The sequence below is a fragment of the Pseudochaenichthys georgianus genome, chromosome 5 (genome assembly GCF_902827115.2).
Source record: "Pseudochaenichthys georgianus chromosome 5, fPseGeo1.2, whole genome shotgun sequence".
Taxonomy (NCBI): domain Eukaryota; kingdom Metazoa; phylum Chordata; class Actinopteri; order Perciformes; family Channichthyidae; genus Pseudochaenichthys; species Pseudochaenichthys georgianus.
Genome location: NC_047507.1, coordinates 16,084,296 through 16,109,725, shown reverse-complemented (window position 1 = coordinate 16,109,725; position 25,430 = coordinate 16,084,296). Strand labels below are relative to the sequence as shown.

At 39.1% G+C, this 25,430-nt stretch overlaps 2 protein-coding genes across 2 annotated transcripts; one reads left to right on the top strand and one right to left on the bottom strand.

Moving 5' to 3' along the window:
- The first annotated feature begins 383 nt into the window (after positions 1 to 383).
- mmel1 (membrane metallo-endopeptidase-like 1) lies at positions 384 to 16,725 on the top strand. Its single transcript, XM_034083720.2, has 24 exons — positions 384 to 565; positions 4,065 to 4,241; positions 4,652 to 4,696; positions 5,007 to 5,060; positions 5,210 to 5,371; positions 5,466 to 5,546; positions 6,001 to 6,096; positions 6,594 to 6,712; positions 7,091 to 7,156; positions 7,763 to 7,897; positions 8,144 to 8,233; positions 8,759 to 8,895; positions 9,000 to 9,093; positions 9,179 to 9,307; positions 9,882 to 9,980; positions 10,070 to 10,153; positions 10,233 to 10,336; positions 10,732 to 10,790; positions 10,901 to 11,020; positions 11,201 to 11,334; positions 11,476 to 11,541; positions 11,655 to 11,750; positions 12,275 to 12,351; positions 13,049 to 16,725. The coding sequence occupies exons 2-24, from the start codon at positions 4,085 to 4,087 to the stop codon at positions 13,146 to 13,148; spliced, it is 2,304 nt and encodes a 767-aa protein (XP_033939611.1). The 5' UTR covers positions 384 to 565; positions 4,065 to 4,084; the 3' UTR covers positions 13,149 to 16,725.
- A 2,400-nt stretch (positions 16,726 to 19,125) lies between these two features.
- On the bottom strand, positions 19,126 to 25,032 carry prxl2b (peroxiredoxin like 2B). The gene is made up of 7 exons (XM_034083298.2): positions 24,837 to 25,032; positions 23,458 to 23,662; positions 22,562 to 22,613; positions 22,118 to 22,181; positions 21,926 to 22,001; positions 20,998 to 21,116; positions 19,126 to 19,437 (listed from the first exon to the last, which is right to left on the bottom strand). Exons 1-7 carry the CDS (start codon positions 24,897 to 24,899, stop codon positions 19,411 to 19,413), a joined length of 606 nt encoding a protein of 201 aa, XP_033939189.1. The 5' UTR covers positions 24,900 to 25,032; the 3' UTR covers positions 19,126 to 19,410.
- Positions 25,033 to 25,430: the final 398 nt, after the last annotated feature.

Genomic DNA, 25,430 nt, shown 5'->3' with positions numbered 1-25,430 from the left:
AGGTTTAGAAACTCAGTTGTAAGATTATTTTTCTGCAGAGAGCTTTACAAACACGTTTGTGTTATCTCCCTGCAAGCTTTCCAGATTTTCCTGCCCTTTCCTTTCCAGCTGGGGATACACCACAGGGAGAACAAGGGGAAATGTATGCTCACTGTAACACATCCTGTTGACCCTTCAGGTACACACATATCGTCACCATCCTCATCCCCTCATAACAAACAGATCTCCAACATCTTATCATAGGACCGAAAACAATGCTCTATCACCTCCCATCTGCTCTCTCTCTCTCTCTCTCTCTCTCTCTCTCTCTCTCTCTCTCTCTCTCTCTCTCTCTCTCCATCTGTGTCTTGCTCTCCCTCCCTCCATCTGTGTCTTGCTCTCCCTCTCCCTTTGCTGCCTCACTCATTCCCTGAGCAGCACACTGAGCTGGATAACGTCTCCTTCAACCCGCAGCACAGACTCATTTCTCACACCAGCTCTGAGTGGATGCTCAGCAGGGGTGTTTGAGATATTAGCACGCTGTGGGGGGAAACGGCTCAGGGATTTCTACCATCCACATACAAAGGTAAGCCTCTGGATCCTCCTGATTAAATTCCTGTTTGCTGAGAAGCACCAAAGCCAAGTTAGCCACCTGAAACGGCAGCCTTTAGGAATCACTCCCGCCAGATCCTCGGCTGTCCCAGGACAGATTTTTGAGAAATGTTTTAAGATTTTGAGTTGTATTTATAGACTTTGAGGTGTACTATACGATAAGTAGCAAAGCAAATTATACTGAACCAGAGAACGTGTGTTGGCAGTCTGACCTGCGAGTTAATCCTTGTTTTGCAGTACGTTTAGAGAAGAACTGTACCAGTCACTGAACGTAATCTTAATTAATGTGCTTAAAACAAGCAGACCTGAAAACATTCAGCACTGATTGGTCTCACCTTCATAGAAAGGCTTAATTTAAATCTCTGACCTGTTGGCTTACACCATGCCACTGCTTTGTGAACATTTATTTCATGCATATAAAATGCACATCTACCTACTTCATGTTGGTAGAAAATTGTTCTTTAAGGTTAGTCTCAGTAAATGAATGACCACATGTTTACCAATCGGTCCTCAATTAGGGTTGAATCATCAGTGTCTTTATATAAATCTGTCTTAACCTGTGTGCATACATGTGTAGAAAATAAAAGCTTTATATCTATTGTTTTCATGATGTAGAAGTTGGTGTCCTGGGAACTTGAAACGGTCAGAGATTTTAGTAAATGTAAAGGATCTGGAAGGTGGTAGCCTACTATTGGTCAATGTGTTTGCTTTAAATGTGTGTGTTTTTGCTTGACTTTAGATCATTTTGGAAATGCAAACCAGTAATGAATCTTAATATTGTCGCTTAGTCAGCCCATTTTTTTTTTATTATAACTATTCCCTCTTTGACACATAATCTGCAGAAGCCTCACTGTGGTTCACGAGCATGAAGCTGGACGATGTTGTGTAGCACTGCAGCTGGAGGAAGAGAAGCAGATCTTCTCTGTCAATGCAGACTTTTATTTTGTTCCTGGCTTCTTTCTGTTTTTCTTTTTGTTGCAAATGCACCGCTTATTACCTTGCACTCATTGCAAAAGGCAGCCGTAAAATTGTGGCCCTGGGATTTGTCTCTCAGGCTAAACAAATACTAGGACAGTCTGCAATCACAATAAAAAGTACAATTCCAGCCATAAAAAAAAAAAAATTATATATATAAAATAATGATTTATATATTTGCAAGGAAGAAAGTAAAAATGTGTCATATTATACTTGATTTTAACAGCATGTTTCAAAAATAATAAAGAATACAGTATATAATCATCAGATAAAACACTACATTTATAATATGTCTACATTACATTTTTTCATATTTAAAATTGTTGGCTGACATAATGTTCTTTTGGATTTACCAAAGGCTTGTGAGTCAGATGTATTGCTCCAGGGAGAATTATCTTTTTGTAAAGCCATTTCGCCAATTCCTAAAATAGATATTATTTTAATTTTTTGACATGTCTTTTTTGTAATTTTGCTTTATTGAAATGGGAAGAAGCCACAGATTTATTATGCATTGGGTTATTCATAAATACAATATAACATGCCTGAATTCCTCCCAAAAACAGGGAGAAATTAAACAGAAATGGAGCACAGCTCAACATCTGAGGACATACAAAGATGTAGATCTTGCATTGTGGACTGCACATTATTGCTAAGTGAGGCCTGTCTTGCTTCCTGATGCAGTATGGCTGGATTTTGCCTCAGAGTCGTTTGTGTGCACTGTGATACTGAGGGTGTCAGTGAGTGAAGCTCTAACAAGCCCCTGCCTGCTCTTCATCACTGTAGTGCCAGATATGTGCCCATGAGTATTCATCAGTTAGGGCTAATGGGGCACAGCAGTGTGGACCTCTGATTTACAGCCCGTCCCCTGTCAGGCCTAATGATAGGGCAATGGTGCTGGTTATGGAGAAACAGGTGCTGCAGAGTGAATAGATACAAAGCAATGCTGCTGAAAGCCACGGGTGATTGTGGTTTTGTCCTCTGCACAAATGTTCATTTGCAATATTGTGTTCACACATACATCATTATTGTGCAGAGAAATTAGCTCTCTTGAAGTATGGGCTTAGGCTATGTCTAGAGGTCTAATAGCATGCATGCGTGCGTGCGTGCGTGTGTGTGTGTGTGTGTGTGTGTGTGTGTGTGTGTGTGTGTTTGTGTGTGTGTGTGTGTGTGTGTGTGTGTGTGTGTGTGTGTGTGTGTGTGTGTGTGTGTGTGTGTGTGTGTGTGTGTGTGTGTGTGTGTGTGTGTGTGTGTGTGTGTGTGTGTGTGTGTGTGTGTGTGTGTGTGTGTGTGTGTGTGAGCAAATATTTCATCTGTTTCTGTTCCCCAAATTGTTTCCAGAATTAATGTCATATTAATTATACACAATGACTGGCTCTCCTATATTAACAACAGATGGAGCTCAATGATTAAGTGGAAAATAATGTCCCTCTTGCACTAAACAAAATGTGGTCAAGTTATTAAAACAGGGGCACTGGTCCCTTGAGAACTATCATTATTAAAGTAAAATAATCATTTCAACAGGCAAGACACTATGTGGCAGAAGGGCTGGGCTATATGGGGAAAGTAAATAATAATATTACTGAGAGAACTTAGTATGATTTCTGTTTCAAATTCAAAATGGAAAGAGAAGGTGTTGAATGATTGGTTTAACACAAATATTGTTAAGACAAACAACAATGTACATATCAAGACAGCTACCAAACTACCTTTACAAATTGGACAATAATAGCATTTACTCATACTGGCCTGCGGCACAAGTCATTAAAATAAAACTCGTGTTTATAGCTCACACATTAGCGCTACTGGACCTATCAAGCTCCCATAACACATAAATGCATCACTTATGTTTGTGTTCCTTATTTCTGAGGATTCTTATATCTTTGGCTTGTGAGCAATTAAAACAAAGGTATTTCTACTTTTCACTGTCTTTGGTTGAAGTGTGGACTTTTTTTCTCAGCTCCTGTTTCCGTCTGAGGTTTTTTTAAATATTGAGATAGTATCAGCTATTTCACATGACAAAGTCAACTCATTGTTTCCAGGTTGGAAACCAATTATGTCCCTTGCAGCAAACATAAGCTAATATAGACAAAGCAGTCATTGTGTCAGTTCCTACTTAATCTCCCATTCCATTATGAGTTGATCTCACATTAAGATAGCATTGATACATGTAAGGAGAATTTCGTCCCGCTTAGTTTTTATTAAGACTATTTTAAAGGCCATATTTTGTGTATTCAACATGCTCAAAAAATAGTTATGCAAAGGCTGCAGAAATAACCAGAATAGCAAGAATAACTTGTCTAGTGTCAAACTGTGTTTCTGCAACGAGACCAGAACAGTTTCACAACTCCTGTCAGTGAAGTTGTTGTAGGTGTTAAGCAGTTGAAGCTCACTCACTTCAGGTCGGCTGGCACAGTTTACTGATGGATCACTGCCCACACACACACACCTCTCTCTCTCTGCCTGGATCATCCCACACTCTAACAGTGTCTTTCCCACAGAGCCGGCAGTCAGGAGGAATATGGGCAAATCCGAAAGCCAAATGGATATCATGGAGAAATCAAGTAAACCTGGAAAGCGCCGTTGGACTGTTGCAGAAATCGGTCTGTCCGTGCTGCTGCTGTTGGTCAGCTGTGCCTTGGCTGGGTTGGCAGTCCTCTACACATCGGTTGTGAAAGGTAATGGATCACTGAGGAAAGATCCAGATATTACAGATGGAGGGTCTTCCTGCTTTGTATGTGTGACTGCGAGTTGGCATCGACACAGGAAATAATCCTGACCCTAGACGTGCTTTCAGATGCAATATTGATGCACACTTCATTGGCTAACCTTTTTAGAGATTTTTAAAGGTTAGTGTTACTCCAGCTTCAAAATACCATACATGTATATCAACTATACACACAGACAGGTTTAATGATAACACTTTTTAACTGCAGGCTCTTTATTTCAGGATTTTGTTGACTTGCAAACACAAATACAACTCTGCCTGGGACATAATTATGTTTCCCCATGCTTAAATGATAATTGATCATTATAAGATACCCTGACTGTGTCTAATGTTTGTTCATGTTTCTTCCAACCAATGCAGAGCAATCCAACAGGACAACTTTGTCGAGGAGCACAACAAGTGAAGGTGAGCGTTGGTCGCTTTAAGCTTATAAACTCAACACAGGTCGCACCGTGGGATAAGTGGGTTTGCATGTGTCATATTGAAGCCTGCACCTCTGATAGTCACTGTAATTCCTTTTACTGCCTGATCAGCATTGCCACACAAAAGTGAAAGAACAAAGTCACTGCTGACACAGACACTGACAGTCACACACAGACCACACATACATCTATTTAGTCTGAGCTTTTTCACACAACAACATCCTCCTTGTCTCAGTCTGGGGGTAGTTTGTCCAATGGTGCTTATGCTGAATGTTGACACTGATTTGTTTCAGGCCAGCTGATTCGCTCCAACAGTGTGTGTACAACTGCAGACTGTGTTACTGCAGGTGAGAGGGACTGTTATCTTATTCGCTCTCTTGCTGTTCCGTTTTGTAAACAAAGTCAGCCCCCTTTCCTTTCAAAGTATGTTATATCCACATTACGATGTTCACTGTCCTGCCTCCCTCACCTCTCTTGTCTCTGTGATGCCTCAAAGCTGCTCGGCTGTTGCAGAACATGGATAAGTCTGTGGAGCCTTGTGATAACTTCTACCAGTACGCCTGCGGGGGTTGGCTGGAGAGACACGTGATCCCGGAGACGAGCTCCCGCCACAGCATCTTTGACATTCTGCGGGACAAGCTAGAGATTGTACTCAAAGGTCAGCTGGGTTTCAGTGGACTGCAGCATCCAGGGCCATGAGGGGGCTTCATTCAGAGATACAATGTCTGCATGCATGTGTTTTGTCGTTTCAGGTGTTCTCGAGACGGACAATGAAGAGGACAGAAATGCCATCAAGAAGGCCAAAGTCCTTTACAACTCCTGCATGAATGAGAGTAAGTCTCTATTTCTGCTGTCTGAAAATGCGGGTTTTATTCCGAGAAAACATATAAATAACAGTTTCTGAAGTTGTTTATGTAGCAGGCTATCACACAGCCAGGATTCTGCAGGGGATCACCAAGTTAAAAGCTTCAAAAATGTAATTTTAAAAATGTTGAATTTTAATAATCTTGAAGAATCTTTAGGACCTGCAGATACTAACCAGATGCAGCCTAGCAGGATATCTTACAGAATATATTAACCTTTTATTGATTTCTCATCCATGGTGGTTAAAAAGAAAAGGTATTTGTGAGTTGCAATTGGTTTTTTCACTTGATGTTTCAAAGATAAAACTAAAAGTCTCAATTTTAATAATGTGGTTTTCCGACAGAATGAAGGGAATAAAGTGTGGTTGCATGTTTATAATATATATATATATATATCATTATATTATATATATTTTTGGTGCAGGCCTTATAGAGCAGCGTGACTCTAGGCCCCTCCTGAGGCTCATCGAGAGTATCGGGGACTGGCCTGTGGCGACAGATGACTGGAACATCACTACCGGTACAAACACACCCTAATGTCCACAGCTTGTTCTGTACAAACATGCACAAGTGCACCTGCAATACGTCCTACTCAGATACATTTGCTCACACATGTAGAATTGCTGTGTACGACTAAGCAATTCTACACAATTGTCAAGAGTCCGACCGAGGCTCTTCATCAGAGCGGTCATGTGTGGAGTTTGGGAGTGTGTTGAGTAGGTAGAAGCAGGTCCTCACTGAGGATTGTAAAGTGGGCTTTAAATAGTCTACACTGCTCTTCCCCAAGCTCCTGGCTCTTGCCTCGTTAATTAAATGTAATCATAGACAGATGCTCAAACAGCATTAACCAAACATACACAGACACATCTGCACACACAGATTTACACAGATTGCCCAGTTAAATGTGCAGCGGAAGAATAGGGAGCCTCATTTTTGCATGATGCTAAATTAAATAGTTATTTACAAAAAGATTACCTTGTCTAAATTAAATCCCCCCCCCCCCCCCTGTAATTGCAGAGGAAGCATGGAGCCTTGAGGACACTCTGGCCAAGCTTACAGCTCATTTCCACAAGAAGGTTCTGCTGGACATGTATGTGTGGACGGACGACCGGGACTCTCGGCGCCATATCATTTATGTAAGACCACAAAACAACACTTAACAGTCATGATGTCTTTATAGAGCCATTATGTGTTTGTGTGTCTCTTAAAGGAGTAGTTTCTAATTATTTTAAGGGGATTGTATGTACTTTATCCTTACATAGGTACATAGTCATAGCCATAAAAGCAGAGTGATTGTACTGCTGTGGATGGGAGCATCAGCAACGCATATTTTAGCCACCTTAAAAGGCCAACCAAATCAAATCAGTAATCTATGCCCTCTACTCAATACTCAATTGATAAAAACTGTAATTTAACCTTGAGGAACATGTAAGTTGCTAGTCTATTACTGTTGGTTAGAATTCACCAAAGTCCAACAATAACATAAATAATGTTATTTTTGTAAATCTGTTTAGATTGACCAGCCGGGACTTGGAATGCCATCAAGAGACTATTACTTCAACGATGGAAACTACAAAAAAGTAAGTTCTCAAACATATTTTCTGACTACTGTACACTATCACCGATCATGGAGATCATGTTTGTTTTATTCGTAAAATATGGAGAAAACTTTCGCTCAGATTTCTTCCTCCATCATTTAAAATACAATTGGATGAAGGGATTTCCTTTTTTGGTGTTAACATCATTGACAGAATGATAATTAATACTTGTTACAGCTGCAATAAAACCTATTTTTACTAAAGAAACAGTCCACTGTCAGGTCCATATTATCTCTGTTCTTAATTCTCGGTTCGGTATCATTGAAGAGAAGCCAGCAAGAGTGAGCTAAATATAAAAAAGTCCAAGTTAAAAACCCAGTGTCAACTCTTTTCTAATGAGAATCAGTACTAGCTCATAAAGTCTTTAAATCTAGCAAGAAAGTCGTCAAGTTGTTAACAGTGACAGCCCGTCCTAAATCACAATTCAAAGTTCTCATAGTCCCTGGATTATATATATTTTTAAAAAAGTGTAATTTTCTTCTTATTTGAGTGTTACAAAATATTGTAATACAATTCACCTTCATTAATCTGACACAACTGTGATTTGTTTTGGAAAACAGCATTTTATAGCTTGTGATTGCACCGTAGGTTCGAGAGGCCTATCTACACTTCATGGTTTCTATTGCGAAGATAACTCGAGAGGACAGGAACTTGACTCAGGATGACGACCGAGTGTGGGAGGAAATGATGCAAGTGCTGGAGCTGGAGACAGACATCGCCAATGTGAGTGCCAGCCACAACAGGAAATGAAATTGTGCAGCAAAGGAAAAAGGAATAATGACAAGATGACAAATGAAAACCTCTCTGTTTCAGTTGAAAGATAGCAGCCAAGCTTTTAACCAGGTCTTTTTGTCAATGTCTGTCTAGCGCGGGACGAATGAGACTTTGCTGATGACAGGAGAGAAAATGTGCATATATATAACCAAGATCAGTTTATGGAAAGCTTCTTCCTTCCTGTTCGTTGGACAGGCCACATCACCGGCAGAGGAGCGCCAAGATGTCACCGTTCTCTACAACAAGATGACACTTGGAGAGCTACAGAGCACTTTCAACTTTAATGTAGGTGTTATTTCATTTGTTTTTTGTACTGAAAGTCACCTATTCAAACACATAAACAATTATGTTACCGCTTTATAAACAACTACTTTGAGGTGCCTTTGAGCAGAGAAGTTGACAGCTTTTTTACTTGGTAATGATGAACCATAGCTGGCCATTCTTTAAATAAGGCACATTGTTTATATAGTTGAACTAAGACCTGGGTAAGAATATCTGTATCTCACACATGAAATAAATGGCTCAACATTTTTAAAATACACCTTGAATTTGCCTTATTGCCAAGTAAGATAAAAAGAGTGACACCGCTTTAATTTCTGTAAATATTATGAAGCTTACTCGTTAGCCTAGCACAAAAACAGGAAGCGGGGCAAGACAATGTCAGAAAAAAGTGTCCAAGTTGTTGTCTTTAAATCTCTTGATTTTGTCCTTAACCCAAACACATTCGATTAACATAAAACTGAGAACTGAAGGACATCTCTAAAAATGTATTTAATACGCGAAAACATCTCCTACCTCTTTGTTTTGCAGGGTTTTAACTGGACACGTTTTATCCAAGGTGTGCTGGCCAGCGTGTCTGTTGACATCCAGCTGGAGGAGGAGGTGGTGGTGTACAGCTCTCCGTACCTCGAGAAGATGAATGACGTTCTCCCCAAACACAGTGTCAGGTCAGGCCAAGAGGGTTACGCAGAGTCCATGAAAATGAACATATTACAGAATATTTACAATTCAGTAACATTTTAACAAGATATTGTATACTTTATAATTGCAGGACTATGCAGAACTACCTCACCTGGCAGCTCATTGTTGACAGGGTTAATAGCTTGAGCCGCCGTTTCAAAGACACCAGAGCCCGTTACAGAAAGGTGCGATGACGATGATAAGGCAGCACATAAAAAAATGAGCATTTATTCAAAAACTGACCTACAATGTGTCTGCTGTCTGTGTCAGACTCTCTATGGGACCACTGTGGAGGATGCTTGGTGGCGGGAATGTGTCCGCTATGTCCAGAACAGCATGGAGAACGCAGTTGGAGCTCTGTATGTGCATGAGACTTTTGCTGGAGAAAGCAAACGAATGGTAAGGGCTTCACTTCTGTAACCCCCAGTTTGATGTTGAAAACACACATTATTGTTCTCATACATCATTATACCTGAAACGATTAGTTTTGAAGCCTGCCTGAAATTGTATCAAAAACAAGTTTATTTTGTATCAGGCAGTAAAACCTATTTATTTCCGCTGTAAAGTTGAGCATTTTACCATGGGGGTTTACGGAGATTGACTTGCTTTTAGCGCCAGCCTGAAATGGCCATTCAAGGCTCGCTTTTGGCACTTTTGCGTTTATTTTGCAGCGCCAAAAACTGACTGGGTTACCTTATTTCATTTAAATGTGTTGGTTGATAGGTATGTGTACAATCACTGAGTATTTTTCTTGGACTTAAAGTGCACTTTAATGCATTTTCTGCTTTTCACACACAATTGTTAGAGTAGTTGTTATTGTCATCGCCCCTTGCATTCTTTGAACATAATTTATTAAATATATGTTAAATGAACACAATGTACAGTATGTTATAGACAAAATGTAATGTGTTAAACAGGGCCCCATAACTATGACAGCTTGCTTCTGTATGAGATTGTGTTACTTTGTTCACAGGTCAGTGATCTTATCGGTAAGATCCAGCAAGCATATGTGGAAACACTGGAGGAGTTGAGCTGGATGGATACTCCTTCGAAGGAGAAGGCAAGAGAGAAGGTATCAGAGGAAGCCAAGCCAAAAATATAAGGGTTTATCTTCTTTAGATGTTCCATATAATCACACTAATCGTTCTGTATGTCACATAGGCCATGGCAATCAAGGAGCATATTGGCTATCCGGATCATATTCTGCAGAAAAGCAACCAGAAGCTTGACCAGGAGTACGCTCATGTAAGTAAGGACTGGGTCTGTTCCTAAGCCACTCTGGAAATACCTGACATGTCACTGATCTCTGATTGTCCGGTTTCAGCTGAATTTTAGTGAAGAAAACTACTTTGAGAACATCCTTGAAAACCTCAAGTCTGAAGCACAGAAGAGTCTGAAGAAGCTCAGAGAACCAGTCGACCCAGACTTGTAAGCTGCTGATAAATCTGAAAGAGCAAACTGTCCTTATGAACGAAAGCTCCTGTAATCTTTGTGTTTTTGTATGACTCTATGAGACATAAAACATAATCACAACAAAACGCCATGTAAGATGAGGTCGATAAATGTCGGTTTCATAGATAGTTAACGTGGCTGTTCTGAAAACATAACAAAAAACTTTTCAAAAATGGAGAACTAAAGGTCCTACAAGTGAAGATTGCTCTGTGACATCATTAAGTAATCATTAAAGAGCATTGGTAGTGAAGATTTTAATGTTTTGTTTCATAAGCAAAATATGCGCTGTGCATGGTTTTTCTAGCATGGTATATACCACTGAAAATGCAGTTTAATGCTCTTTTCTAAATTGTAAACCAATCATTCCTCAGGTGGATCATTGGTGCTGCTGTGGTGAACGCATTCTACTCACCCAACAGGAATCAGATAGGTAGGAGCTTTGCCTCTATGGAAAAATAAGAGATGTGTTTTTTTTAATGGTTAGTCAGTGACTTCTTAGTGTATTTCAGTTGTATTGTTTCATTCCTAGTGTTTTCCCAGTCTTTCCAGCAGGAATCCTGCAGCCGCCTTTCTTCAGTAAACATCAGCACCAGGCCCTTAACTTCGGTGGAATAGGAATGGTTATCGGACATGAAATCACACACGGATTTGATGACAACGGTCAGACACAAGTTATTCCTCATGGATATTTTGGGAACCCCAAACTGATAAATACAGTTTAAAATTCCCTGTCATTTTAAAATAACTGTTTATTTTAAGTTGACTGGTTACACAGGTTACTGTTAGATGCATCATGTTTGGCAAACAGTATTTAACATAATGCATTGTGTTTCCTCACAGGGCGTAATTTTGACAAAGATGGTAATATGCTGAACTGGTGGAGTAATTTCTCTGCTGAGCATTTTAAAGATCAGTCGCAGTGCATGGTGCAACAATATGGCAACTTCAACTGGAAGCTGGCAGGTGGACAAAACGTAAGCACCCAGTGGCATTTATTAAATGAGATGTTGTGTCTTGGCGTTAATCCCAGAGATTGTAAACTATGTATTAAGTAAAAACCAGAATGAGTGTTTTCATGCCTGAGTGTGTTTTTGGTTTTGTCGGTGTGGCTGCAGGTCAGTGGAATCAGTACTTTGGGGGAGAACATTGCAGACAATGGAGGTGTTCGTCAAGCATTTAAGGTTGGATGTTAGCTGCATAAATACCCAACAATTGAAGGAACAATGACAAAGTCCAACATGTTAGTTATGAACTAACATATCCTAAATCTCTAAGTGTATGTGTGTATTTACAGGCTTACCTAAAGTGGGTGGAGATGAACGGTGAGGATTCTCGTCTCCCTGGTCTAGACATGGACCACAAGCAACTGTTCTTTCTTAACTTTGCCCAAGTACGTAAGACTAACGAGGACATGTTGATTCTGGATGTATTAATATTGCAGACAAAGGGAAAGACAATCATTTCTCAATCTGGAGTCAAGAGCCAAAGCTCAGAGGGGGAGTTTTTCAGCTGCTTTTTGGTGCTGACGAGTAAACACTTGGACAAAGGGAGAGGGTCAGCTGGTGAAGCAATCTCAAAACACTCACATAGGGGATGGAGAGGAGCTGCCAAAGTAAAGAGCATCTGGGTGCCAGGAAATGTTATGCAGAAAAGCAGAAAACGGTCTTCAATAATTAAACAGGTCCCCATTGGGATGGTGAGTTTCACAATTGGTCTGTTGGTCCATGAGCAAAATAACTTGCTAAACTTGCACCATAAGAGGTAGAATAATTATTAGATTCAAAGTAAAATGATGATATAAACATGAGTTAGGGAAACACTAACTCTAGTTTGTAAAAAGTGGTTTTAATACTAACAGCAGAAAGCTTCTTTCAATGGTTGCTTTTTAAGGTCAATTTTGCCTTTATTTTCTAGGTATGGTGTGGTGCTTATCGGCCCGAGTATGCCAGCCAGTCTATCAAGACTGACTCACACAGTCCTTTAGAGTACAGGTAAGGATCTTCAGTATGCTCAGATTTATAAACATTAATATCTTAATCGCTAGTTTGAATGACATAATTAAAACACCACTCTATTGTGACCGTAGTGATGCCAACTCTTCAGATCCTCTCTGCTTGTTTTTGTGCACCGCAAGCAGCTGTTTGAAGCAAAACAAAGCTCCAAAAAAACATGATATACAACCTGCTCAAACAGATTAGTGACCATCTGGTGAACACAGTGAAGCATTTAGCAGCTAAAGAACCAGATATATTTGTCATGAGTTGATAGAGACTAACAAATAAAACATACACGTAAAAAATAGTTTTTTAGTCAGCCATAAACAAATCAAATGCTAATGGTGCTCCGTCTGGATGGGAAAATAGACAACTGTTGGCTAACAAATGTGTTGTATTACCATAACATGTGACAGGATGTTAGTGTTGTGTTCACAGCGGTTTAACCCAAAGTGGCCAAAAATAAATCAGATATTTTAGGTTGAAATGTAACCAGATTCAACACTTTTATTTGTACGTCATGTTCACCTGATGTTCTGTGTGATGGACTAAGGAGCTCAGGTTTCAGGGCAGCTTGCCCAATCGCTGATCCAAATGTAAACACTTGGAAGCTTGATTCCACCTTAGTGCTCCTCTAGCATTCATCACATGTTTCATCTCTTTTCATAATGTCTTGTATTTATTTTGTCTTTAGGGTGCTTGGATCTCTCCAGAATTTCGAAGCGTTCTCAGAAGCTTTCCAGTGCAAGAAGGGCAGTCTGATGAACCCCGAGCAGAAGTGTCGTGTCTGGTAGAAAGTTTTACTCTTGAGAAAAATGTATTTCTTGACTTGGGCAACTCAAATCATAAGAGCAAGTTGTCCACCTTAAACCCAAATAGACATCCCTGCTTATTTCCAATTTATTTTGGGCAGAGTAACGACACAGATTTTTGCATATACTGCAGACGGATAACATCCTGGACTACACCCTAGTTTCAAATCATGAAGCATGTACAGTATAGAAAGAAACTTGCGAGAGTATCTTCTCAAGTTTGACGCGGTGTCTCCGGGTGAAAAGGTCACTTGTTCTTTCTTTGCTCTGTCCCACGGCAGATGACGAGTGGGTACATGAATATAAAAGCTGTATAGAATGGTTGAGGCTTAAATGGCCCGTTTGAAATGCTTTGCCAGCCTTTCTTGAACTACATCTTTAAAAAATCTCTTGTGCAGATCTTGTGATTTATCCATTATCGTTTGGCGCTAAGCTGCCTTGGTATCTCTACTCTAATGTTTTGTTTTTAAGACATTGTGCCACTTCATAAGAAACAATAGTGAACAAATCTAACTCTGACTGAAGAGTGTGAAATAAATGAAAGCTCAGGGCTTAGCCGAAGTAAACTACAATAGAATTAGTCACACTCTGAGAGTTTGTTCATTCATTGTTACATGAAACAAATTACCTAAAGACTTTAAGACTGTTAAATCTATGCAGCTTTAACCTTAAATTAACATTCTGAAAGAGCTGCGGCTTTCAACATTTTTACACTTACAGAGTGGATAAACATTTAAAATGCACAGAACTTTGTGAAGGATAAGTTTCTTTATCACTTCCTACAAAAGATTGTTGCTCACTGCAGAATGTTTGTTTGTGTGTCTTTTCCTGTAAGTAACCATATTCCAGATGTTTTGAAAAGTACTAGTCGCCTGCTTCTTTTATAGATAGTGAGAGAACACCTGTGATATTGATAAAAAAACAAAACAATGTATATCAGTTTAGATACAGGTTTGGATATACAGTAGGTTGCTAATCACAGCTGTGTTGTGTGCTTGAAGCCCATTCCCTCTATCTCTCTGATCTATTCGCCCTGTTACGTCATTTTGAGAGGCTATCAAGCTATGTAAACACATAACAGGTGCCATTTGTTGTATGACATTTATTCAAAGTTATATTGTCTGCTTGTATGCTATCTGTAATTTTAGAAGAATGTGTAGAAGAACAGTCATTTACTTCGCGATGCGGTCCCCTGAGAGGAGAAGAACACACAGTGATTACACAACTTTGAACCTCTGGGCATACCCAATTACTTGCTGAGGGAAAGGGAGAAGACAAACCCATCTCTCTCTCTCTCTCTCACACACACACACACACACACACACACACACACACACACACACACACACACACACACACACACACACACACACACACACACACACACACACACACACACACGCACGCACGGGCAGGCAGCAGATGAAGTGGTGTGCCCTGTGATCTCACATTGATCAGTGCTGTGTAAGATGAAAGGATGAAGTGCAGTGTGCTGAAGCGTGGTGACCGCTGTAGCCGAACAACCCGCCAGCAGGCAGACACACACCGAAGAATGGGGCTTGTCATTAAAGAGATGGCCAGGGCCAGGACTGTTATTTTCTACCTTTATTATCAAGTAATGACAGGAGAATCAAAGCAGAGCAGAACTCATAAGAGAGGTACTGTCTGCAGGAGAGCTTTCAAACAGCACAAACACAAACAAACAGGCGGTTTTTTTTAAGGTTTGCTTGTCACTGGACACATTCAGGATGCCTTGGTGAACTGAACACGACTTTTAGGTCTCAACAGAATTGAATGTGCTTATTGAAGCTTTAGTCTGTCTTTATATATTGGCAAATACTGTTGTGTTAAGCAGAGGGAGAGGACACTGATACAAAAAAAAAAAATAGGACTGTTTACACTGATAGTGTGCTGCCATCACAAAGCAACAAGTTTGTCATTTTGGGAGATGATTAACCTAGATAAGAAATTGTCTGTTAATTATAAGCAACAGTCAGATGGCCCAGTTAGCTTAGCGTAAAAAAAAGAAAAAAGGGAGAAACAGCTAGTCTAACGCAGCGTCCACACGGCAGCGTGCGTTGAAGCTTGCCGGTGGGCGTGTCTGAAGCTTGACCAACAACCAATCACATGAATATCCCGCCCCGGACACACAAGCACGCAGTTTGATTCACTGAAGATACTCATATTAACAAAAAAATAGGAACACAATAAGATATTAGATTGTAGTTATGGCGTCAAAAGGACAAGTGTGGTATACTTTCCTGGAGGTTTGTTTTTTTCTAATTCTTGTGTTTTATTTTTGTTATTATAATTTATTTGGGACAATAAAACATTTAATTCAATGGCAACATGTAAAGTCACTGTCCGGACTCTAAAACATTCTGTCTCTATTCAATGGTAACAAAATCTACCTTCCAGTTCCTTTGAAATTGACAAGCTAATAGTTAAGTGAAAAACAATATGCATTGTATGTAGTTCTCATCTCCCTACGGTCCCAGAAAAAGTCTACGAACAAATGCCATAAAGAGAGCCAATATAAGAACAAACAAACTTTTTATGAATTCATGTGCAGCATAACAAAGTGTTTTTACGGTAAAGAACTTTGTTGTGCAAAAATATAATTTTTTAAGCAATAGCTGGGCAGAAATATTTCAATTTACTAGTAAATTGATTTTTCAAAACATTTATTGGATGTTATATGATACATTTGTTACAGTTCAGCTGAAAGCTTTCATTTTTAAGCTGCTATTTTCGGCCAATTGGTCGTAACGTTTTATGTGAAATTAGAGAGCCTACTCTGTATAAAAGATATCGTTTTAGATGAATGAAAAACTAGTGTAAAAAGATAAATTAATTATGAATTATCATCTCAACTAGACTATTCTCACAAATGTAAATACAGATTAAACAGTCTGTCTGCTAGGCTAAGCTAATGGACTGCTGTAGCCTTACATTTAACAGACAAAATACATGAGTATCAATCTTCTTATCTCACTCTTCTCCAGAAAGCAAAAGAGCGTATCTCCCAAAATGTCAAACTACTTATTTAAACAAGGCACATGTATCTTGTCTGGTTCGGAGAAATACTGAAGGATAAATCACGAGGTACGGATTTATCACGGGCTGCTGTTTGAAGGGCAACAGTTTGGACTGGACTGTTTCCTCAAAAAGCGTCAAACTGTTCAAAATAGTAAGCTGAACTCTAAAGGGTAAATATACAATGTGTTATTGTAGATACTTGATGTTCTATACTGCAGTATTTACATATTACAGTTTTTAATAAGGTAAGAAAAGAAGCGTACACCTCTTACCATTGTTTTAGCTTCACATTTACGTACATGGTGAAATTGTGTCGTTTTGAAATTACCAGCAAAGTACAAACACATTTTTGTTATATATGAAGATATGTATACCCATCAGAAGAGTTTATTTATCTATATGAATATTTATGAAACACCATTGTTGCTTTGCAAGATTTTAGACGTTAAAGATGTTTTCTGAATGTTCCTGCTGCTACAGTATGTAATTATCTAGATTGCCATTAAAGTGACTGTCTCAACTGGTCTGATCTCAAATCTCTACTTCGAATGTGTTATTTTAATTTAAAGGTCACCTATTATGCAAAATCCAAGACAATTTTCATGTCTTTTATACATGAACATGTGTCCCCTCTGTGTAAAGAGATTCGTAAAGTTTCAGGAAAAATTATTTGCTCACTTTTTGTCCTGATCCATTTCTATAAAAAACTGTCTGAAAATGAGCCCCCCCACCTTATCACCTGCATCTCCTCCTAGAGCACCATTGAGTTATTTGTAACCAAATCTCTCTCAGAGGGGCGTGGGGAGGGGCTCCTTATTTTCATCTAAAGTAAGTAACAGACAGAGAATAAGCACTTTTGAAACAGGGCTGAAACAGAGGGGATTATGGGATGCTGCAATGACCTGTTTGGTAACTCGAGCCTAATACTTCAGAGACATGTTTTGTATATATCTGAGACCTATAATATATTGATGAAAAACAGTATAATAGGGGACCTTTAATGTTGTTGAAAACATGTAGGATTCACTATCATCTTTGCAAAGGTAACACAAAATTGAAATGGATTAAAATATCTTTGGACTTTTTATTTATTGCGAGCAATTGTGTGACTTTTTAAATATCTGATCTTAACTAATTGTTTAAGCATCTGGTAAACACATGGCGTGGGAGGCGTGTGGTTCAGTGGGTTGTGAGTTGGTATTCGGATCAGGAGGTCACAGGTTCAAACCCCACTGCAGTCAGCATGTCGTTGTGTCCCTGGGAAAGACACTTCACCCCAAATTGCTCCTGTGGGGATTGTCCACAGTATTGAGTATGTAAGTCCCTTTGGATAAAAGCGTCTAACAAGTAACATGTAATAACACATTGATAGAGAGTAAATACTGCAGTGGATATAAAGTGTGAAAGGGTTGTTGAAGGTGAGTAAAAGTAAACACTATAAAGGTAATGTGAAAACGTGTAATGGAGCCATTAGAGTTTTAAATTATGGATGTAGTGAAAGTTGGTCATGTCAACAAGTTAGATAACGCCTCAACTTGTATTAGAACTTTACTCGTGTCTGCATCAAAGACATATTAGAGGCTTCTCAATACTCAAATTTCCCCTCCTCGACTCCCCTCCTCGAGACTTAGACCCGCCCACAGGAGATGCGAGCGGAGGACCGAGGAGGGGAACCGAGGAGAGAGGAGGGGAAGCAGCAGACGTTTAAAGAAATGAGAACTCCTCTCCTCTGAGCGGTCATATTAAAGCGACGTCCGTTCATTATGACGTGGCAACAGCTGCATCAGCTGTCGAGTGTTTTGTCATATTTTATAATCTCTGTTAGATCAGCTGAACATTGTTCCCCCACATATTTTATTTGAATTCATTGAGAGTGCGGTATAATGAGACAATAACAGGCTACAGATGCGGACACACACACACAAATATATTTATATAAATATATACAATTTAAAGTATGAGAGCACTCTCATAATAACGTAACACAGTCAGAGACTGGATATACGCCCCCCCCCCCTCTCTCTCTGGTCGCTGAAATGGGGAATTGAAATTACGGGCCAAAAGTTGTATTTGCAAGTATTAAAAGTAAGGACATCAAACCAACTGAGACCCGTCTGTCCGCGGCATCTGCGCACTGTACAACACACACCTACACACTGTACAACACACACACCTACACACTGTACAACACACGCACCTACACACTGTACAACACACGCACCTACACACTGTACAACACACGCACCTACACACTGTACAACACACTGTACAACACACGCACCTACACACTGTACAACACACACCTACACACTGTACAACACACACCTACACACTGTACAACACACACCTACATACTGTACCACACACACCTACAGCTGCTAAAGCATAATCAGGCTACAGCCGTTGTGTATTTTATTATGTGAAGCACTAAATGGTTTTAGAAAAATATGGACTCTTTGTAGATATCTACTAAACTAAAGCAAATAAAGAGAGTAGGCCTGTTATACTGAGTGATATATATTTTACACACTGCTCTGCTTTCTGCAGGACCTCACAGCTGTTCTCACTGTAAACATCGCGTTGCGATGAGAGCAGGTTCTCAAATAATATCCAGGGGATGCATGCAGAGCTGTCATTGGCTGAGATAAGTCCGGCCGTGCGTCACGCCTCCACCGTTCCCGGAAATGCATCCGCGGAGGAGCCGTGGAGGAACCATCAGTGTATCCTCGGTTATAGCTCCTCCAGAGAGCCTCCTCGATGCTCGATCCTCGGTCCTCGGTGTGCATTTAGAGAAATGAGACGTCCTTCAAAATGGCGCGCTGAAATTCATTTCCGGGTCACTACCGGAGGACCGAGGAGTCGAGGAGTCGAGGAGGGGAAATTTGAGTATTGAGAAGCCTCTATAGACTGAAGCCAAGTGTGAATTTTAAAAGTTTATTATAATTATAAGCATTTAAATAATTATTTATTTTACAAAATTAGTGTAATAAATGTAAATGAATAAAAGTTCTAATTTTAGTTCAAAACATGAATTACATTCAAAGTTATGATTATAAAATGAGTGTCACTGTTACAGTAGATAAACAGTAATATATTGTGCAACTGTGACAAATGAATTGCAAGGAATTATTAATACGTGTTCACTTTCTGAGGAATCTCCATTCGATTTGTAGATTATCATCTGGTATGACAGGCATCTCTGTCATCATCGTGTACAAACATCATCATTGCACTGCAAGAGAAGAGGAGTTATGTCAATATCATTTATATAGCCCAATTTGACAAATTGCCTACCATCTGTACATGTTATGACACACCTTGATAAGACATTTGAAAAAAAAACGGGGGGAAAGAAACCTCAGGAAGAGCAAGTGAGATGATCCCTATCCCAGGAAGGACAGATGTGGAATATATTGTGTGTGTGTATGGAAGAACTAACATTATAAAATGGTAGTACAGATACAAATATGAACATATATAAAGAAAATGGTCTGCGAGGATATCAAAAAAGGTAGGTGAGGTTAGGGTTAGAATATGGATTATTGTGTAACTGCAGATTATTAGCTATATACACTGCCTGCTGCACTGAATCAAGCATTATTTCCACTGCTGAACACACTAAACAAACTAAAGTGGAAGAAATTATATTGAAAATGTGTTTTTACTGATGTTTCTAGCCAGAGACAAGGCCAATTGATGAAATAACATCAAACATTGTTTTAATTGGCTCGTTAGCAGAAAGCAAAATGCTCATGTTAAAGATAATGTTAGGCATGTTGCCTCCACACATGAGTAAGGCAGTCAGTAAACATGGAAGGAAATGAGAGGATGGTATGATCTGATGATGTTGTGGTTATTATGTGACGACTAATAGACAACCATGACGCCAAATGAGGCCCCCGGGCTTCAGAAAATGACATCTGTTTCTGGTCTTCAGACAGGTCATGAGGAAGGCTACTGTACGTGTCGCAAAAGCTCTGACATGGTGTGTTCTGGGGGAAGGAAACCAACATGGGCGTTGAAAAGCATGTGCTGAAAGTGGTCATGCTGAAAGTCCCGACGGTCACAGGACAAAACGTCTGATGCTCAGGACACGAGATAGTATGTCCATGACCTCAGAGCAATTTATTTCTAAATGTGCTTTATAGTATAGAGCAGGGACTACATTTTAAATCCTACTTTTTCTTTTCTGTTTATTATATTACAATACCACCAAACCAGAATCTATGTGGCTCATACCTTCTTCTAAAAGTGTATACATTTAGATTCATGTTGGTTTAATATTGTATGTTTATTTTGCACCCTCTAATTGGTAATCATTTTTTACCATTGGCATGGCAATGCTGACCCTTCTCTGTTGGATTTTGTTAAGACTACTTTGTGGTATTGTTATAACCTGTGGATTTGTGTTTGCAGAGGTATTTTTAGGTACAATACAGACTGCGATCATCATTCAAGTTGAAAGGGTTTTATGACACGAACACTAAAAGACCATGAAGATGGAGTAATAAGTGTGAAATTGCCTTTGAAAAGGCTACTCTGATGTGGTTGTTGCTACTGACGTAAAACAGAGTCTGCTGAGGAAGAAACTGACTGACATCAGTTCAGTACGGTTTAGTAAACACAATGGTACCATTGTATTCAACCCTGTGGTTGTAAGCTGTAAGTGTAATCATGGTACAAATAGAACATTAGAAGTTTAAGTGGGGAAGTACAGAAAAAAGAGGATGAATATAGTGTGTATCTAAAGAATATAATGTGTTTTTTCTTGTATGGTTATGAGATGTCTTACCACTGGCATCTGTCCTGCCTTTGCGTTGGCTGAGATACCCAGAGCCTTGCAAATATCCTCAAGAGCTAGGTGGTCTCCTGGTGAGTCCTGGATGAAGTGCATTAGAACCTTTTCTCCACCTTGGAAGAGAACAACTTATATTTAGGAGAAATTATCAAATAAACAGCTCGTCAAATGGATTTGCTTCTGTGAACTCTGACACATAAAAGCAGTTATAAAACCCAGCACGGACTAAAAATATTTAAACATATTTCAAATTGATTTGTTACTGGCAAATATGCACAACATAGTTTCTCTTCAAAGCGTTTTTAATCAATACCTTTGAGTAGAATTAAGTAAATTGTCTCTGAAACATTTGCATTTAGGCCTAACCTGCTTCAAGCAGCGAGTACTCACACAGGAGTAATGCTCGTGAGAAATGTCACCAAACAGGAATTTTGTTGAAGTCATGATTTTTGAATTGTGGTGTCAGACAGAATGATCTACTTTCCCTAGCTGCTTTTTCTCCATAACAATAAGCTGCCCGTACCACACCATACAAACAGTATGAGCACACTTAGAGAGAGAGTTGGTATGATCGGGAACATTCAAAAACAAATGTCTCTTCATTATGTAGACTCATTAATGAGAATTATTAATCCAATTGTGATACAAGAAATAAAGAAGTGTGGAAAGTCAGCAGCCCTGGAGAGCACAGGCGTTTAGAGAGCTTCCTATGGACTTCCAGTAATGCAGCATTGCCCTCTAAAGGAGGATTTGAGAAATTGCATGTCTTTGACCTTTTATTTATCTTCAGTTTCCAGCCTTATCAATGCAATGCTAAAAGGTAATATACATGTTTACATTCCCCAGTTCAATAGGTGTATTTTTCCATTTACTCACAAAAGAGACCCTCACAAGCACCCCCTCTGCTGTAAACTGATCGTACCTTTGGCCACAATGAGCATGCCTCCACTCTGGAGCAGATCTCCTGAGAAGTTTCCCTGGATGCCTTCAGCACTGGCCTGAGAACAGCAGAGAAAACAGGCGGTCAGATGTCAGTGTGTCAATCAGCTTCTGTTTTTGTAGGATATATGAACCATCCTACCAAGTCATGATCTGATATGGAGTTACTTTATACCTTTGAGGCTGCATCTCGTACTTTCTTCCCCAAAGCAGCAGGAACCAAACTTAAGGCTGTGTATCTAAGTGTGAGGAAACACCATTTTTAAATTAGAGATCATCACAAGTCATCTAATCTTTTCTAAGGAGAGAAGATTAGTGGCGAGCCCTGATAATCTTATCATTTCACACATCCTAAGGAGATATATCAAATGTTTAATTAATATAACATTTCAAAAACCAATGATATTCAGTTTACCATCAAATAAGACCAGAAAAGTCTGCTCTAAACAGTTCATTGATAATCAAAGTAGTCACAGATTAATTGTTCTTAAGTATGTAAATTGAGTTAAAATAATCTTTAACAAATAAAAGCATTTTACATCAGGGTCAAAGCAAACGCTCATATAAAACAAACTGTTTCTCTATTACTTTAAGATTTAAAAAAAAGATTTTTACTCACCTTTTGAAGCCCAAATCTTTGTAGCTTTTCTTATGTTCATCAACATAAACGGCTAAAAGAAGAAGATATATATTTACTATCCCACAAAAGGACTGGCTGTTAAAAGTATGTCTAAATCCTTGTGACACACCCAATGTTTTATGTTACATAACATTATTACATTGTGTAACATGAGTTACATATGATGTTATGAGGTTGTGCAAGGGTGACAATGCATCTTCTTGAAGTTATAATGAGGGTTATGTTTTTTTTTTTTTTATCCCTGTACAGAAGCCAAGGAGTGCTTCAAAGTCTCATACATTGTACATAAAAATACGTACAGTACAAAAGTAGAAGTGCAGAAGGACTCCTTTCAAATTGCTATAATTGTATAACATCTTACATTAAACTGTTTTACAACTAACAAATACATGTAAGAGCATTTAATTGTTGTAGTTAGTCAATGACTGTAGAGTACATTTTAAATACTTTGTATACTACTGGGCCGAAAAGTAATAAGACTGCGTTATATCCTATATGCATTTCCCGTTTTTGTAATGGTAAGTAGAATTAAATATAACATATAATTAGAACATGTACTTTAATGAAGTACTTGAGAAACTCTACTTATTCGAAACCTTGTCTATTCCAAAAATGTAAGTATTGGGTAAATCTGTTAGGTGTTTTGTTGTTTCTTTATACAGTTGTAATATTTTACATCTTTGGTCACAGTGAATGAATAGACAAAACAGCCACTGACCAAATAGGGCTGAAGTGTAAGGGTAGTTAAAGTGGAGCAGATTAAAGCCGTGTTTAAATTCCATATTTGTTTTGGAGTGAACTGATGGATCAGTGCAACATAAATAAATAAAATACCATTGTTTTGTAATATATGAATGAGAATTGCCAATGCTTACGTCCTTTGAAAAACCCTCCTTCCTTGAACTCCTTCAGTCCAAACTCTTCTGGTCCGACCCCCACCAGCGCTACACCGTTGGCTCTCAAGTCCAGCTCCAGTTTACTGATCTCTGTTGCCATCCAGCGACACACCTGGCAGCCAAACCTGCGCAGGAAGAACAAAACCACGGGCTGGTCCTGCCAGAGAGACAGGAGCTCCACACTCTGCAACACACAGAGAGGGGAACACTCAGAACATGTGACACACATATATGGGAAATAGTGATGTGGTGAAGGGAAATCATAGTAATTTGATCGTTTTAGTTTTTTATTTTACATGATAGACTCAAACAACAATGCAATATCTGTATTCCTTGGAAGCCCATTTCCTCCATTTAAAGAAAAAAATAAGATGAACATATTCTAAAAAATGATTACATAATATCTCAAATAATCAGAATAAGTATAAAAGTATGTCATTTTTTTTTAGATACTAAGCATATATTATTTAGATCAAGTCTTTGTTTTGCAAGTCACAAGAAAGTCTCAAGTCTTTGCACTCCATAATCTTTGAGTATCAAGCCCTAAACCAGTACTACAGGATGTGCTTTTGACCAACTCTTGTCCCAAACCAGGATTGCATTTTTTGTTGACCATCCCGTAGGTTTCATACGCAAACACAATTACCTTATTTGTGTCATTATTTCCAACTGGCAACCAGTAATGTTTGTTAGTTCTTCATGGTTCTCTGGTGCAACTTTATTGGATGCTGCGTGATTGGTTTTAATGTGTGGGAATTAAGTGTTGTCAGCCTGCTGGGAATGAATATTGTTAATGTTATTTGCTTCAGGAAATGCATTGATTTGTGGCACACCATCATAAATAGCATAGACTACTGTATACTTTTTGGGTTTGAGGAGGGTATATTATTTTCAAGTCATAATCCTCAATTCCAAGTGAAGTCACAAGTCCTGGTTGTAAAGATCCAAGAGGATTGCAAGTCTCGATCAAATGTGCCTCAAGTCAAATCTCTATTACTAAGTCACCTATTTTGAGATATTACCAAGTCATTATTTTTGACAACCTCTTAGAGCAGGAAATGGGCTTCCATAATGACTCGTCCTCATGTGTTCCCTTCAGATGATCATTAGCGTGTGTCAACCTGGAGGCTTAATTTGACACCAATTACACTGCCATGCTGTGAGGTAATGACAGGTTTAATACGCCAGGTATCACCAGGGAACAAACACAGGTCTCTACGGGGAAGTCAATCTAACAGAACGGCTGTATATTCATATAGAGAACACCTTCAAACACAAACCAATAAACCGTGTATACAGGAAATAGGAGGAAAGCTCATGGGAGTACGATTAGCTTTCTAACTAAGCAGATTTCTTACCTTTCCAGTTTCACTGCTCTTCAACAAGTTCTTTCCAACTTTAACAAGGTCAACCGTTGCCATTTTCTGCGATTGAGTAACACAAAGTGCACCGGCTTTTGAAACTTAACAGAAATGTGCAATTTCTATATTGTATTTCTAATAGTACTGCTGTTACAAAACATCTGCATCCTGATACGCCCACTGAGCACTAACATCCAATGCTGTTGGTGCTGAACAGTCAGCCAATTACAGCAGCTGATCTAGGAGCGGGGGCGGGGCTTCGTAAAGTCATCTCCACACTAAAATCAACAAAACAGTTTAAAACGCTTTTAGCATAATTTGTTTACTGATTTCTTAAAGTGTGCACAACAAGTGAAACCAGTTATAGCATGGACTCAAATTGGTGACTGAATATTTGAAAAAGTTCAGTTTTAAATTATACATGTTGCACAAGGTGTGGTGCAGGTGAGCTCAAAGGTAATGGCATTTATTACAGGCTTTGTTTGCTTTCTATAGCTGTTACTTTGTCCCCATCCGTCCGTTTTAGCATAACCCCAGACCACCACAGCCATTTTGTTTTGCAGTGGTGGTGAAGGGTGACAAGTCATTTTG

Excerpts from the sequence above, each read along its gene's own strand:
- mmel1 (XM_034083720.2), top strand. The coding sequence starts at position 4,085 with ATGGGCAAATCCGAAAGCCAAATGGATATCATGGAGAAATCAAGTAAA. Across the intron at positions 5,547-6,000 it reads CAACTCCTGCATGAATGAGA|GCCTTATAGAGCAGCGTGAC; the intron begins GTAAGTCTCTAT and ends TTTTTGGTGCAG. Across the intron at positions 10,154-10,232 it reads TTGACCAGGAGTACGCTCAT|CTGAATTTTAGTGAAGAAAA; the intron begins GTAAGTAAGGAC and ends GTCCGGTTTCAG.
- prxl2b (XM_034083298.2), bottom strand. The coding sequence starts at position 24,899 with ATGGCAACGGTTGACCTTGTTAAAGTTGGAAAGAACTTGTTGAAGAGC. Across the intron at positions 22,182-22,561 it reads AAAGATTTGGGCTTCAAAAG|ATACACAGCCTTAAGTTTGG; the intron begins GTGAGTAAAAAT and ends CCTCACACTTAG. Across the intron at positions 21,117-21,925 it reads CATGCTCATTGTGGCCAAAG|GTGGAGAAAAGGTTCTAATG; the intron begins GTACGATCAGTT and ends TTCTCTTCCAAG.